Genomic DNA, 14,977 nt, shown 5'->3' with positions numbered 1-14,977 from the left:
GCGCTAAACCGCTGAGCCACCCGGGCTGCCCCAGAGCAAGTATTTTTAATTTGGATGAAGTCCAACTAGGTTTTACATTTTGGTACATGCTCCATTTTTTTTTTTTTAAGATGTTATTTATTTTGAGAGAGAGAGGGCATGCTTGAGCGGAGGGGAGGGGCAGAAGGAGAAAGAGAGAGACAATCCCAAGCAGGCAGGCTTCCCACTGAGCCCAGCACCATGCTGAGGCAGAAGCCAAAGCTGGGCTCCATCTCATGACCCTGAGATCATGACCTGAGCCAAAAACAAGAGTCAGATACTTAACTGCCTGAGCCATTCAGGAGCCCTGGTACATGATCCATTTTGAGTTAATTTGTGTGTATGGGGGGAGGTACAGGTCAAGGTTCATTTTTTGGTACATGGATGTGCAATTGTTTCAGCACCTTTTGTTGAAATTGCCTTTACACTTTATTCCACTGAATTGCTTTCACACCTTTGTCTAAAATCATTTGATCATATTTAGAAATCTTTCTGGATTCTTTATTCTGTTCCATTTTGTCTATTCTTTCACCAATACCCCACAACCTTGATTAACTTGCTTTATAGTAAGTCTTGAAATTAGGTAGTCTTCCAACTTTGTTCTTTTTCAAAAGATTTTGACTATTATCATTACTTTTGCCTACTACAGCTCCTTTCACTGATTATGAATGTTAGAATCTGTAGTTGATTTCTACAAAAAAACAAACTTGATAGACTTAGGATTAGAATCATGTTTAATTTATAGATCAATCTGGGAGGACAGACATCTTAACAAACCTTCTTTCAAACCTTAAACATAGACCATGTATTATTTTTATAAACCATTTTTAAAGCCCTTATGAAAACCACATAATGTTCATTCCTTTCTCATTTCTTCTGCTTCTTTTTTAGATTATACCACAAAGCCATAGGAAATGATGAACATGATCTTTCTCTTTAAAATCTGGTTTGGTTTTCCCAAGGCGCTGAGGGAGAAAATGTTCATGCCACACTTGAAGGTCAGACCAAGTGTGACTAGTAGAATTTTCCTTCTCATCTCTGCAATATTTGTCAAGGTCTAAGTCCCCATTTTACAGCCTGAGGAATTTTTTCCTCCTTTGTAAGCAAAGCTTCTTTTGGTTGCTGGAGGGATAATACTGCAATGGAAACAAAGTGGAATGAAAAGTAGAGGGATGTGGGTAGGGGAATCCAGGAGGACCATATTTCTAGTCTAGGGCCTGCATCAATGAACTGGTGACTCCAAGGGCCTGTGGAACCCCTAGGAGCTGGGGTGGTCAGAAGACATTTTAAAGTGACATTTCCAGCTCCATTTCAAAGTGTCTATGTTTCCAGACCTTAAATGTCTCCTCTCCCATCTTCAGAAAATTCTCCTGAACCTTCTAACCTTCTGTATATATGACTTTTGAAATACTGAGGAAGGACTGAGTTTCGCAACTAAATCAACCAGATGCAAAAGCAAAGCAGTTAATGTGGAAGGAAAAGAAGCAGGGAGGCTGGAAGACTACAAGAAGAGAAGTCCAACCAGAAGAGGGAGGAACTGGGGAAGAATGGCTGTCTCTGCCTAAAAGTTTCCTCCTTTAGTTTATGGCTTAACAGCTGCCTCCTCTGTTAGACTATAAGATCCCGGAGGACATCTCTCATTCCTCCCAGATCCCAGTCACTGGGGAGCAGCAATGGGACTGCAACAATAGAGGTGACCAGGTTCTGGCCCTCACAGGGGTCATAGTTGCTCCTTCACACCCCATCCCCAGCACCTGGCCTCATGTCCAGCCCTGGAGGCCTCAGTAAATGTGGAGAGTCCCAAATTGGGCCTCACATGAGAAACTGGCAGAGAAGTGCCTAGGTGGCTCAGTTGGTTAAGCATTTGCCGTCCACTCAGATCATTATCTCAGGGTCCTAGGATGGAGCCCCACATTGGGCCTCCTGCTCCATGGGGAGCCTGCTTCTCCTTCTTCCTCTCCCTCTGCTGCTCCCCCTGCTTGTGCTTGCTCTCTCTCCTTCTAATAAATGAATAAAATCTTTTAAAAAAAATAAAATAAAATAAAAAAGAAGGAGAACCTGGCAGAAGGACCTCTTTCCCCTCAGTGACTGAATTAATTCTAGCCTCCTTGGATGCAGAAAGAGAAAAAGGCTAAAATGAATTTAAACTGATCTGGTAACAGATAAAAACAAACAAACAAAAAAGATACACAAACCAAAACCTGGGCTGAACATGATCTGGGCTCAGATAACTGAACAAAAATCCACAGAGAACTTTTGTAGGTCGGGTAAGACCAACATGCTCAAACACTTGGGGCACCTGTAGTTTGTCCACCTGTACATCTTTATGCTTGAATCTCTCTCATAGTAAAGTCCTCTAAATACAGGGATTCTTCTTTTTTTTTTTTTCAAAGACTTTATTTCTTTATTCATGAGAGACACACACAGAGAGAGAGGCAGAGACACAGGCAGAGGGAGAAGCAGGCTCCACGCAGCAAGCCTGATGTGGGACTCGATCCCGGGACTCCAGGATCATGCCCTGGGCCGAATACAGGTGCTAAACCACTGAGCCACCCAGGGATGCCCAACACAGGGATTCTTCTATACAATAAAAGTGAATGTAGGTGCTGCTACCTTGCCATTGTAACTGGAAGTTATAACTTTATTAGACTTGTTTTTCCCTTAAGACTGGTGATTAGCACAGGAAGTACAAGTAGAACAGCATTCCTAAAAATTTCTTCCTTTACAAAGGCTTATTCCTGTCTAAGTGTTACATATTTATTACTTTTGCTTACATAAAGGCTATAAAATAAATCCTCATATTTTAAATGATAGTTTTCTTTGGAAAAAAAGTGACTATTAATAAATGAACATTTCAAGTGGCTGGTACAATACTTATACTCGGGGGCTAATGCTTTTAGCTTCCATTAGGTTTTTCAAAATATTTTTAAAACTGAGAACACATCTATCATTTACTGGCTTATATTCCCTTCTGTAATGAGAAATTAAACCAAGTATGACAACTCACAGGTCTTGTAGCCAGCCAAACCTGACTTTTAATTCCACTTAGTATGACCTTGGGCAAGCTTCCTAATCTGTTTAACCCTCAAATGTCCCCTCCATAAAAAAGGACTGAACTTTTGACTACATTTAACTGAATCAGTAGTGTGTAAATAAGGCACAACAATGTCACAATGTGACATTAAACAGATATAAAATAAATAGTAGCTGCGATAATATCATTTTTAATATTATTTCCATATCCTCTAGCCTCTGCAACTTCTTTTCTTCCAAAAAAGGAGCTATATAAAAAGGAAAGAAAAGGAGATACCATACATAGATCTGCCTTCCAGCTTGAGGTCATTCCTTCTTTCAAGGTAAAGCTTAAAGCTTTTAGTCATCCAGAGAGGTCTATGCAAAGAATGGAATAAATAGGATAACCAGCACAGGAAGACCAACAGCTACCAAAAGCAGCCATTCCCTTACCTCACCCAATTAGAAAGCTCTCTCCTCTCCACCTACCTAAATCATCTCTTTCCTCCAAATCCAGCCCAAGTCATATATCTAGTAGTACACAGCTTTCTCGAATTGCTGAAGTTCACTACCTCAGCCTCCAAACAACTCTGTATGTAAGCCTGCTACAGAACCTTGTTCAGAGTAGGTACTCTCCAAAATCTGCCCATTGAACAGTTGGTTTCTTGATGTAGTTGTGGTGCCTAAATACCTAGGTAGCCACATAAAGACAGAGAGCCTTGGACTGTACCCCAAAGAAAGCAGCAGCACACTGCACACAAGGAATGGTTTGTATTTTGCCCAGGGCTAAGCCCTTAAAACTGCCTAAATATTACCTACTCTTACTGATTCTAAAGTTTGAAAGTGCTTTCCAAGTTACTACACTTGTTCTGAGAGGTAATTGTACAGTTTAAAGCCCTCTTTTCGGGATTCCTGGGTGGCTCAACGGTTTGGCGCCTGCCTTTGGCCCAGGGTGCAATCCTGGAGTCTCGGAATCGAGTCCCACGTCGGGCTCCCGGCATGGAGCCTGCTTCTCTCTCCTCCTTTGTCTCTGCCTCTCTCTTTCTCTCTCTTTCTATCATAAATAAATAAATAAATAAATAAATCTTTAAAAAAATATTAAAAAATTAAAAATAAAGCCCTCTTCTCTGAGGACTTCCTCCCCATTCCAAAACCACACTGATTTCTGAACCCACAGCTATTAGAATCAGAAAGGCCTAAGTTTCTTCTGAGCTGGACCAATCAGGCTCTCCAGAGAGAGCATGTGTACAGAGAGATCCAGAGACTGAGAATCAGTTAGTGATTGTCTCTCTATATCTGAAAGATCTAGATGTGGCTGGGGTGGTGAGGTGGAGTTCATACTCACTGATAAAAGAATAGAGGGCTAGTCTGCAGAGATGAGCAGAAGAATGTTACAGACACCAGAGAGAAGAAGAGGCCAGAGACTAGGTGACACCAGGGGCAGAACAGCCACCTGAGTTCCTGACTGTACATCTTGCTGATGAGGCCCATCATATTCCACAGCCCAGAAGGCATGGGGTCGTCGAGTAATAGTGGTCAGAAGCTCAAATTTGGAGCCAAATCTGTCTAGGTTCAAAGCCTGGCCTTGCCACTATTAGCAGAGTGCTACAAAACAAACTATTTTGTCCTTTGCTAATTTGAATTAAATATATACATCTTTAGTAACATCAATGTGTTAAGCTCCAAAATCTCTAAAGTTTATTAAAATCATTATTGCCTGCTGACAAGACATAAGTGCTTGAATTAAATAAGTCTATGATAATGAGATAGTCCTCCTCAGACTCATTAAAATCAATCAATTCCTATCTCTTGAAATAAACAGAAAGAGAACCTACACCCATTTGGGAAGAGCTAGTCCATGGTGCCAGAGTAGGCCGAGAAGCTCTCTGGCTGCACCATACTCACTAACATCTAAAAGGAAGTGACAACAGCCCTACCCTTCAGGAAAAGTTCCAAGAGAAGCAGGACCATTTCCATTTTGGTCCTCAATGATTTCAACTATTCTGGCAGAGATTTTTATATCAGCTATGTTAATTAAGTATTAATTCAGCAGAAATTTCAGGCTACTTGAAGCATTTTTTAAAAATAGGAAACACAGATGGGCCTTTATAGCACACATGCAGGCCCTTGGCCAAGCGAGGCCCTGTTAGGGGGCCAGGCATCCAATAACTGTGCCTAACACTCAGGATTGACTTCCTGATATGAGAGATCTCTATACTTAGTTGGTTCATGGATAATAGGTGGGAGGAAGCATTTTCATCTAACTGAGAGCTCTTAAAAATGAACTACAGGGGTTTTTTTGTTTGTTTTTTTTTTAACATTCAAGATCCTAAACACATGGGAAAACACAAAGAAAACATTTTGAGACCCAGTTTACCAGTATAGTTCATAAAATTCCTAGTAGCTTGCCTGCAACAACACTGTGATGACCTAAGGCTGTGTGAAGGGGATCCCTGGGTGGCTCAGCAGTATAGCGCCTGCCTTCGGCCCAGGGTGTGATCCTCGAATCTGGGGATCAAGTTCCGCATCGGGCTCCCTGCATGGAGCCTGCTTCTTTCTCTGCCTGTGTCTCTGCCTCTCTCTCTCTCTCTCTGTGTGTGTCTCTCATGAATAAATAAATAAAATCTTTAAAAAAAAAAAAAAAAAGGAAGAAGAAGGCTGTGTGAATGAAGCAGGTTTTCCCTGTGAAATATACAGGAGGTGAAAAGCCAAGGAGACATTCTGCTTTCTCCCAGAACCCAGAAGGTTGGAAAAGAGGCTCACAAGAAAAATCCAGATAAATTATAACATTATAACTTGTCCAGAACCTATATAAGCAAATAAAAATAAATCACCTAAAAGTTTTAAACCAATTGTGAAAGGTTTACGTGTGGGCTAACATGAGCCAAAAAAGCAAGGGGAGCTCCCAGCTGCTTACAGGCTCTTCTCCCTAGACTGGGTACAGGGTAGGAGTCTGGAGAGAGCCTCTGCCAGAGAAGGCAGACACCTGGAGGAGGGGGATGCCCAGGAAAAGCAGATTTCTCCCTATATGGAAAAGGCCTTCATCAGATGCTAGGGGAAAGCAGCCAACCCTTTAGCCAGACTCCAGGGCACAAGTGAAGATTCGCTGCAGCTAGGAGAAGATTAAAAGAAAACAAACGGGGACACCTGGGTGGCTCCATGGTTGAGTGTCTGCCTTTGGCTCAGGGCGTGGTCCCGGAATACTGTGATCAAGTCCTGCATCAGGCTCCCCGCGGGAAACCTGCTTCTCCCTCTGCCTACATCTCTGCCTCTGTGTGTGAGAGTGTGTGTGTGTGTGTATGTCTCATGAATAAATAAATTAAAAAAAAAAAAAAAACAAGGGACACCTGGGTGGCTCAGCGGTTGAGCATCTGCCTTCAGCTCAGGGCGCGATTCCAGGATCAGGGATCGAGTCCCATGTCGGGCTCCCTGCATGGAGCCTGCTTCTCCCTCTGCCTGTTTCTCTGCCTCCCTCTCTATGAGTCTCTCATGAATAAATAAATAAAATCTTTATGAAAGAAAGAAAGAAAAGAAAGAAAAGAAAGAAAGAAAGAAAGAAAGAAAGAAAGAAAGAAAGAAAGAAAGAAAGAAAAACAAAACCCCTATTTCTAGGATAGGCAAAGAAAACTCTCCCAAAGAAGATCTGCCAAAAAATCTGGCCCAAATTATTTTAAAGCACTTGTAAATACAGCCCAGATTCGATGCTTCATGCAAATTTATTCTACCTCTACAGTAATGATAAAATGTGGTACAGCAGCCCCTCACTACATGATGACTTCACCATCTCCAAAGTGTACTGCATGAGAGGCATGCTCTTCAGGGGCTTTGAATTTCTCTCTAGCAGCTCTGGACAACCCAGACTAATTCCAAAGAAAGAAGCAAGGACAGTGGCTGATTCTCAGCTATTCCACTCTTACTCAAGGTAGTCATTCACAGCTCCTGCCACTGTCACAGTGAAGGCCCAGAATCCAGAGGCCTTCTCACATCCTCTGCCACCCCTGCCTCACTTCCCCTCCCATGCTGGCCCCACTGCTTCACCCTACAGGCATCGTTTTTTCAACCTGTGCCCTCCAGAGCAAGCTTGTACCACTCATGCTGCAGTTTATATTAAGTACTAGGGGAATACTGGTAGAGTATGCCTCTTGACCGGACTGGAGGGACAGTAAAACACTCCTTTTCATGCTCCTCCTGCTAGTCCATAAAGCAAACAATTGGAGTCATTCTACACTCATGGAGTCCCTTTTGCTATAGTCCTCAAAGGATTTCTATTTAACCACTTTTCACTATATAGTATCATTCCAACTTGTAAAACAAGCAGAGAAACTGGTATAATTATCACCCTACATTAACGATGAGGAAATTCAGAGACTAGACATTCTTTCCATTCAATTTAACATGTGATTTTTTTAAAGATTTTATTTATTTATTCATGAAAAACACACACAGAGAGAGAAAGAGAGAGAGAGAGAGAGAGAGATAGGCAGAAGCAGGCTCCATGCCGGAAGCCCGATGTGGGACCCGATCCCGGGACTCCAGGATCATTCCCTGAGCCAAAGGCAGGTGCTAAACCGCTGAGCCACCCAGGGATTCCCCTAACATGTGTTTCTTGATCTCCTATAATGAGTTTAATTTAGCCTACAAGGCCATAAAATAATCTTACTTGGGATGTCTACCCTTAAGTAAGACAGAAAAGACTTTAGAACATGTTCAACCAACAATTAAAATAGATATCAGTATTTGCAACAAAGAGAAAAATCCAAGCTAAACTGCAATCAAATGCTCAAAAACATGTAAGAGATGGATACCAACAATTACAGGTATTCAGAAAATGGAGGGAAGCTGGGCTTGGCCTGGCCCATTCCATAAAAGGCTCCTGGGGAGGCCAGGCTTGAGGGAAGCCCTGGAGATTCAGACTGGCAGGCAGAGTATTGCTGGTGAGAGTAATCACAAATGGGATCTAGAGAGAAGAAAGTGAGACCCAGGGAGGCTAGCAGGTGGGTAGCCAGGATGCTACCATCAAACCAGGATGCTTTCCAACAACTCAAATACAGTAAACAAAAGAAAGAGCTTTTTCGGGGATCCCTGGGTGGTGCAGCAGTTTAGCGCCTGCCTTTGGCCCAGGGCGCAATCCTGGAGACCCAGGATCGAGTCCCACATCGGGCTCCCGGTGCATGATGGAACCTGCTTCTCCCTCTGCCTATGTCTCTGCCTTTCTCTCTGTGTGTGACTATCATAAAAAAAAAAAAAAAAAAGAGCTTTTTCATTAACAGTGCCAGGTACTGAGCTAAATCTAAGGATATAAAGATGAATCAGACATCTCCCTGCCCTCAGGGAGCAGACAATGGGGTGCTAAGGCAAAAGTCCTTCCCCAGTACCAAATTAACAAATACCCAGGTTTTTTTTTAATTATTTTCAGCAGCAATAAAAATTTCTGCCTTGATATAATAGAATATAGACTTTGAAATCAGATCTGACAGATCCTGACTCTACCTCTTAGTAATACTATAGCTTTAAGCAAATTACTGGACTTGTTTAAATCTTAGTTTTGACATCTTTCAAAATGAGAGTAATAACACCTACTTTCCAGAGCTATAAAGGTATAAAGACATACATGGAAAGGCCTAGCACTCAACAAATTTGGCCAATACTTCTAAATGGTTAAGGTTTAAACACTGATTCTGCTTCTTGGACTTTCTAGTTTCTTGCTTAAAATCCGTACCTTTGGATAGGTTGTTAACGCCACATATTTTTTCAAGGTCAGACAATTCAGAGTCCTAGTCTGGAGGCCAATAGTCAACTGGAGGACTTAACCTTTATTGCAACTATTGAAAGCAGATCAGATCCCCCTGGCTAACAAGCTTAGTCACAACCTGCAGACACTCTGGAAATAGAAGCCATTGGTAGGAGGTCCTCTCTGAGACTAGGAAGAAAAACACTTGCTGGTAGCAATACTCCCCTCTCCTGTGCTTTTATAACCTGCTATCACCAGCGGGAAGACTGAGGGTGTCCCAAGTGCCAAGTCAGCAACATTCAGGTAGTTGGGTTCTGCTTCTGAGTTTTGCTTCTGGCACTGCATAGGAGAAAGAGGGTCACCTCAGGTGTGTGAACATAAACTCTTCTCTAAAGCAGCCTGTCAGGATTAGCCTTCAATCCTACTACAACAGACTTCCACAAGAAGAAGGTAGGTACAAGAGGAAGAAAAGAACATTGATGGTGCCTATGATATACTAGGACAAAGGACAAAGTAGATGATGCTGTCCTTGTATCTAAAAGCCATTCTCATTATCCCTGCTTCTCAATTTCTCCTTCCAACAGGTACTAGGCACTCAAAAGACATTATTTACACATTCATCTTCTACCAGTCCTGTGAGGAGGGTATTATTATCTGCATTTTACATATGAGGGAACCAAGACTTGGAGGCAAAGTGATGTGCTACAGCTGTTTGCTGCCAAAGACTGTGCAAAGCCTTAGTGCACATATGGAAAGGCAGGAATTGTCAATGATATTCTCCACATTAGAGAAGATGGTCACCTCCAGAAACAATATTATTTAGATATTTTTAAAGGTTTTTTATTTATTTATTTATTAATGAGAGACACACAGAGAGAGAGAGAAAGGCAGAGACACAGGTAGAGGGAGAAGAAGGCTCCAAGCAAGGAGCCTGATGTGGGACTCTATCCCAGGTCTCCGGTGTCACACCCCGGGCTGAAGGTGGCGCTAAACAGCTAAGCCACCAGGGCTGCCCAATATTATTTAGATATTGATCCTAAGAAATCCTAACTTAATACAACATTTTAGTTAATGTATACTGACTTTGTATCCTGAAACCTTGAACTCATTTATTAATTATAAGACCTTTTTGGGGGGATCCCTGGGTGGCTCAGTGGTGCCTCTCTCTCTGTGTGCCTCTCATTAATGGATAAATAAAATCATTAAATTTTAAAAAAAGAGCTTTTTTAGTGTATTCCTTAGGATTTTCTATTTACATGATGTTATCTGCAAATACAAATAAGTTTTACTTCTTCCTTTCCAATCTGGATGCCTTTTCATATTCTTTTCATATTCTCGTTTCATATTCTTGCCTAACTACCCTGGCTAGAATCTCTAGCACAGTGTTGAACTGAAGTGGTGAAGGCAGATATCCTTGGCTTGTTCCAGATCTTAAAGGGAAAGCTTTCAGCTAACCATGATGCTAGCTGTGGGTTTTTCAGATACCCTTTATCAAGCTGAGGAAATTTCCCTCTATTCCCAGTTTGTTGGGTATTTTTTAAAAAACAAAAAGGTATGAAATTTTGTCAAATACCTTTTCTGTCTCTATTGAGATAATCATATGGTTTTTGTTCTTTATTCTATTTTTTTTAAGATTTTATTTATTTATTCATGAGAGAGAGAGAGAGAGAGAGAGGCAGAGGCACAGGCAGAGGGAGAAGCAGGCTCCATGCAGGGAGCCCGACGTGGGACTTGATCTCGGGTCTCCAGGATCACACCCTGGGCCGAAGGCAGGCTAAACCTCTGAGCCACCCAGGCTGCCCCTGTTCTTTATTCTATTGATAACGTATACTACATCAATTCAGATGTTAAACCAACCTTGCATTCCTGGGATAAATCTCATTTGATCATGGTATATAAATCTTTTTATATGCTGCTGTATCTGGTGCTAGTATTTTGTTGAGGCTTTTTGTATTTATATCATAAAAGATATTTTATTATATAAATCATAAAATATAGTTTTCATATAATTTTTTCCTCGTAATAATGCCTTTGTCTGATTTTGACATTAGGTAATACTTGCTTTATAAAATGAGAAGTGTTCCCTTTTCTACTGTTTATAAGAGTTGTGAATAATTGATATTAATTCTTCTTTAAATGTTTGGTAGAATTTGCTAGTGAAGCCAAATGGTGCTTCACTCTTTTTTGATTATGAAATCTGTAAATGAACCAATGTGATTCTATAGTCCAGAATAAAGAATAAAAAGATGGTCCTACTTGTGTACTACATAGGTAAAACACATCTGGACACTTTTCACACGTGAGCTGAATATTTTTTGAGGGTCGCCAACAAACTAAGAAAATTCAAAGGAGACCCCCAGAGTGAATGACATCATATGAAGAACATTTGATGAGCTTAATGTTTACTTGGAAAGGGGGATTTAGGAAGCAAGAGTTATCCACAAACATTTCAGAACTGTCCTTAAACATATAAAAACTGCCTGGCATTACTCAATACTCAAGGTCCATTCTGAAGCACAAAAAAAAAAATCATTCATTTATTCAGCAAACATTTATTCTGCATCTCCTTAGAAGGAGACTATGTTAGGTAACTGCCCAGGATAGACAGTTGGTAATGCAGAGTCTGGGAGCAGAGATAAGACAAGCACACAAAAACCAACCATAATATAAGGGAGAGAATGAGAAGTGTTACGTGGTTAGAACAAAACCTACTTTGGAATTCAGAGACAAGAGTATTTTCCACTGGCAGAATCAGAGATACCTGGAGAAGGACTTGGGCTTGAAAGGTGTGTATGATTTTTGTGTGGAGAAATATATTAAGGGGTCATTCCAGATGGAAGGAAAGCAGAAACAAGAGTTTAGAGGCAGAAACAAAGTCAGACAATATAGTGGAACAAAGTTGAAGAAATGAATAGGCCAAGTCGACCAACCATACATGTAGAAATATCAATTACTGGGGGATAAAACCAGAAGCATGCCAAATAAAATACAAATACTCCAGGCTGCAGAGAATGACTATGTAAAGGTATTATTAAAGGTTTTAGAAGATACAAAAGCAGTGTGTTTATTCCTGGTATAAGTTAGAGGCAAACAGAAGAGAGGCAGAAGACTTGCCCAAATGGTTAGTCAGGAGGAATGAAAACCTGAAAAAGTCACAGGAAGGTCACAGTGGGAATGGACATTAGGAGAGAGACCCATGAGTTATTTCAGAAATTGAATCAACAAACTCCAGATGTGAATTGTCAAATCTAAGGGACTGAAAATAGAGCAGAAATCCCAGCTGGAGGAGGAACGGACTGGCAGGGGACACAGGTGGCAGAGTGAATATATGAGCATAGTGTTGTTACCCAGATGAATGGTTAGGATAGAACCAGGATAACATTCTAACCCATAGTCTTGCTCCAAGCACTTCTCAACCCTTCCCCAACTCATCACATCCCTCAGGCTGCTCACCAAGAAAATGTCTGGAAAGAACAAACATCGAGCCAAACCTTAGCAGATGCTCCACTGGCTACTCAGTGCGATTCTCCATGAAGGTAAAGGCTGGTTGCCCCCTCAATCAGACCCCCAAACAGACCATCTAAACAGCTGCCTACTGGTCCTGAGCCTGCTATCCATTACCTCTGAAAGCTTAAAAGGCAAACTTTCTAAGTCTCAATTCCTTAATTTGTAATGTAGGGATGATAACCTCTTTCACAGGTTTGTGAGATTACAGCCGATTACACCAGAGGATTCAGAATGCTGCAAGACACACAAATGCCAGAGGTCATTAGAGGTTCTTTGAGAGCAGAAACTACAACAAATTCATGTCTACGTCCTTTATGGAGCTAACTATAGAAAAAGGAAGTGAGCAATATGGGCAAGAAAATACCATAGCCTGGACCCCAGAGGCCACCAGGTGTTAACCAAGGAATACTACCTACCAGACCTTCAAAAAGATCCTACATGGAGAGAAATAGGAGAGACCTTAATAATCGTCCAGGTCTACCTCCTCATTTAACAAATGGGAAGTTTCATCCTGAGAGAGGCCCAGGGATCTGCCCAAGATCTTCAGTGGCATACTGGGGTATGACCAATAATAACACAGTCACAGTTTAGATGGTGATTTTACCCACATCGGCTTACAACTAGGCTTCGAGCTAGGTAGGAAAGGATTAGTAAAATTCCCATTTTTAGCCTTAGGTTGAATGACTCATCCAGGAGAAATTCAAATCCAGACAATCCTATCCCCAGTCCAGGGCTGGCTCTTTCCTGACACTGCAATTTCATGCATATGCACAATTTCAAGTACAATCATTTCAGCATTCAATATATTTCAAACTCCAAATTCTGTTTGTTTCATCCTCCCTCCAGCAATACTTCCCTGATAGCATTCTTCTGACCTTTTGTCTTAAAGAAAAACCAGTTCTTTGGTTTTTCCACGCTGGCACCAGAAACAGTATTTAAAATGAATCATCAAAACTGGGTCTTTCCAGATAAATATCTTCACAAAGTATATCCCCACATGGGTATCATTCGAGATATATGACATTTATGCTCTAAATACACTGAACTAGAGTGCTCAAAGAGGAGCGAAAGCTCATTAATTGGAGCAATAGGTAACGTAGAAGTACTAAGAAGGCAGTTCTAGCAAATGGGTGGAACACTGAGGTAAAAACTTCCTGACTTTAAAACTAATTTGCCTTATGGAGGGATCTCAACGTTAAGTGATTTAAACGTTCAAAATTACCTGATAATTCTAGTCATCTACCTCCAAAGAATCTCTATCTGGAATGTGTCTTTATTTGGGGAGGTCCAGGGAAGGGGAAGAAAATGCTAAGAAGGAATCAACCAACGTACCACTGTCTCAATGTCCTCTTTCCTAAACAGGGCCTGTCTTTCCACCACAACCCTTATTTCAGGAGCAAGGCATGAGGTTCTGCTGCCCTCATTCAACTCAATCAACGGAAGAGGATGAACTCTGCCCCGAGTCCTGAGGCTTGCAGAGGCCTGCCACCGGGGTTCACCAGGAGTGCGTGACACCTCCAGGCGGGACTTCCAAGGGGCCGGGGCGCCAGGCTGCGCAGCGACCTTCTACCGAGGCCTGCGTTTCACCACGCTGGCTGGTGCACGAGCCTCCGGGCTGGCAGTAGTTTCTGCAGGAGAGCACCGGCGTCCGGTCAGGTTCCCTCTCCTTTCTCTTTATCTCGCCGACGGCCACACAGCTCCCCACCTCCGCCGGGTCAGCGCGGGCAACGGATCCTGGCAGCCCAGCAGCCCTCAGGGGACTAAGCGCACCTGCCTGGTGGAGGCACCTGCCCCGCCCCGGCCCCGCCGGGCGTGCAGGACCCCGGGGATGCCGAGCACCGGCCGCCCCCAGCAGCAGCGAGGCTGACGCCGAGCCCGCACCCCCACGGTCTGGGCACGCAGGGCGCTGCCCCGGGGGCTGCAGGCGAGCGCGGGCGCCGGCGCCGGCGCAGCCCCGCCCCCGAGCCTACGCCCCCACCTCCATCAATTAAACGAAAGGGGGAAAAAAAGAGCTCCATTTACCGACATGAGTGATCACTGTGGCCAGTCGCCGGCTCAGCTCCTGCGGGGCCATCTCTTCCTTTAACCAAAAGAGCATTTCCACCGAAAAGCCACTCAGTGCGTAAACAAAACAAAGCACCACGCAAACGTGTCCCTACTGCTGTCACGGACGGTGCTTCACAGACGCCTCCTCCCGAGGATGCGCCGCGCTCAGTCTTCCTCGCTCCCTTCAGGCGCAAAACCAGTCACTCCCAGCCCAGGCCAACTTTCCCGGGCCGCCCGGCCAGCCACGCCGGCCACGCCCTCCGGGGAATGGTCTGGAAGAGGCGAATCCAGCAGCTCTCCCAGCGCACTATCTGGCTTTGAGAGAGAGAGAGGGAAATGGCACTTGTGGAGGGGAGAAAGGCCGAGCGCCCCAAACCTCGCTGTAACCGCGCGGCGGGCTCCGCGGGCCGAGGGAGCGCAGCGGGCCTCGGAGGTGCGGTCCCGGTGGGTCGGGTCGGGCCCTCGGCGCCGCCTCCCGCGAAGGTCGGGAAGGATGCTCTCGGCCTGCAGGCGGAGCCCCTGCGCGCGGAGGGCGGGGGGGAGGGGAGGGCCCTCGGAGGCGGAGGGGCGGGCGGAGGCGCGGGGGGCGGGGCGGGGGGGAGGGCGGAGGCGCGGGGGGCGGGGGCGGGGGGGCCTGAGGCCCCGACTCCTCCGCGCCGCTCG

General features: G+C 43.8%; 1 protein-coding gene across 1 annotated transcript in view; it reads right to left on the bottom strand.

Annotated features, from left to right (window-relative positions):
* The window catches only part of MCF2L2 (MCF.2 cell line derived transforming sequence-like 2), a 183,353-nt gene extending 168,591 nt beyond the window's left edge, over positions 1 to 14,762 (bottom strand). The window contains exon 1 of the mRNA XM_041731529.1: positions 14,291 to 14,762. Within this exon, the coding sequence (XP_041587463.1) occupies positions 14,291 to 14,366 (76 nt within the window). The 5' untranslated portion in view covers positions 14,367 to 14,762. The remainder of the gene's footprint in view (positions 1 to 14,290) is intronic.
* Between the last annotated feature and the right edge of the window lie 215 nt (positions 14,763 to 14,977).

The sequence above is a fragment of the Vulpes lagopus genome, chromosome 17, assembly GCF_018345385.1.
Source record: "Vulpes lagopus strain Blue_001 chromosome 17, ASM1834538v1, whole genome shotgun sequence".
NCBI classification, from domain to species: Eukaryota; Metazoa; Chordata; class Mammalia; order Carnivora; family Canidae; genus Vulpes; species Vulpes lagopus.
This window is presented reverse-complemented; position numbering and strand designations above follow the sequence as displayed.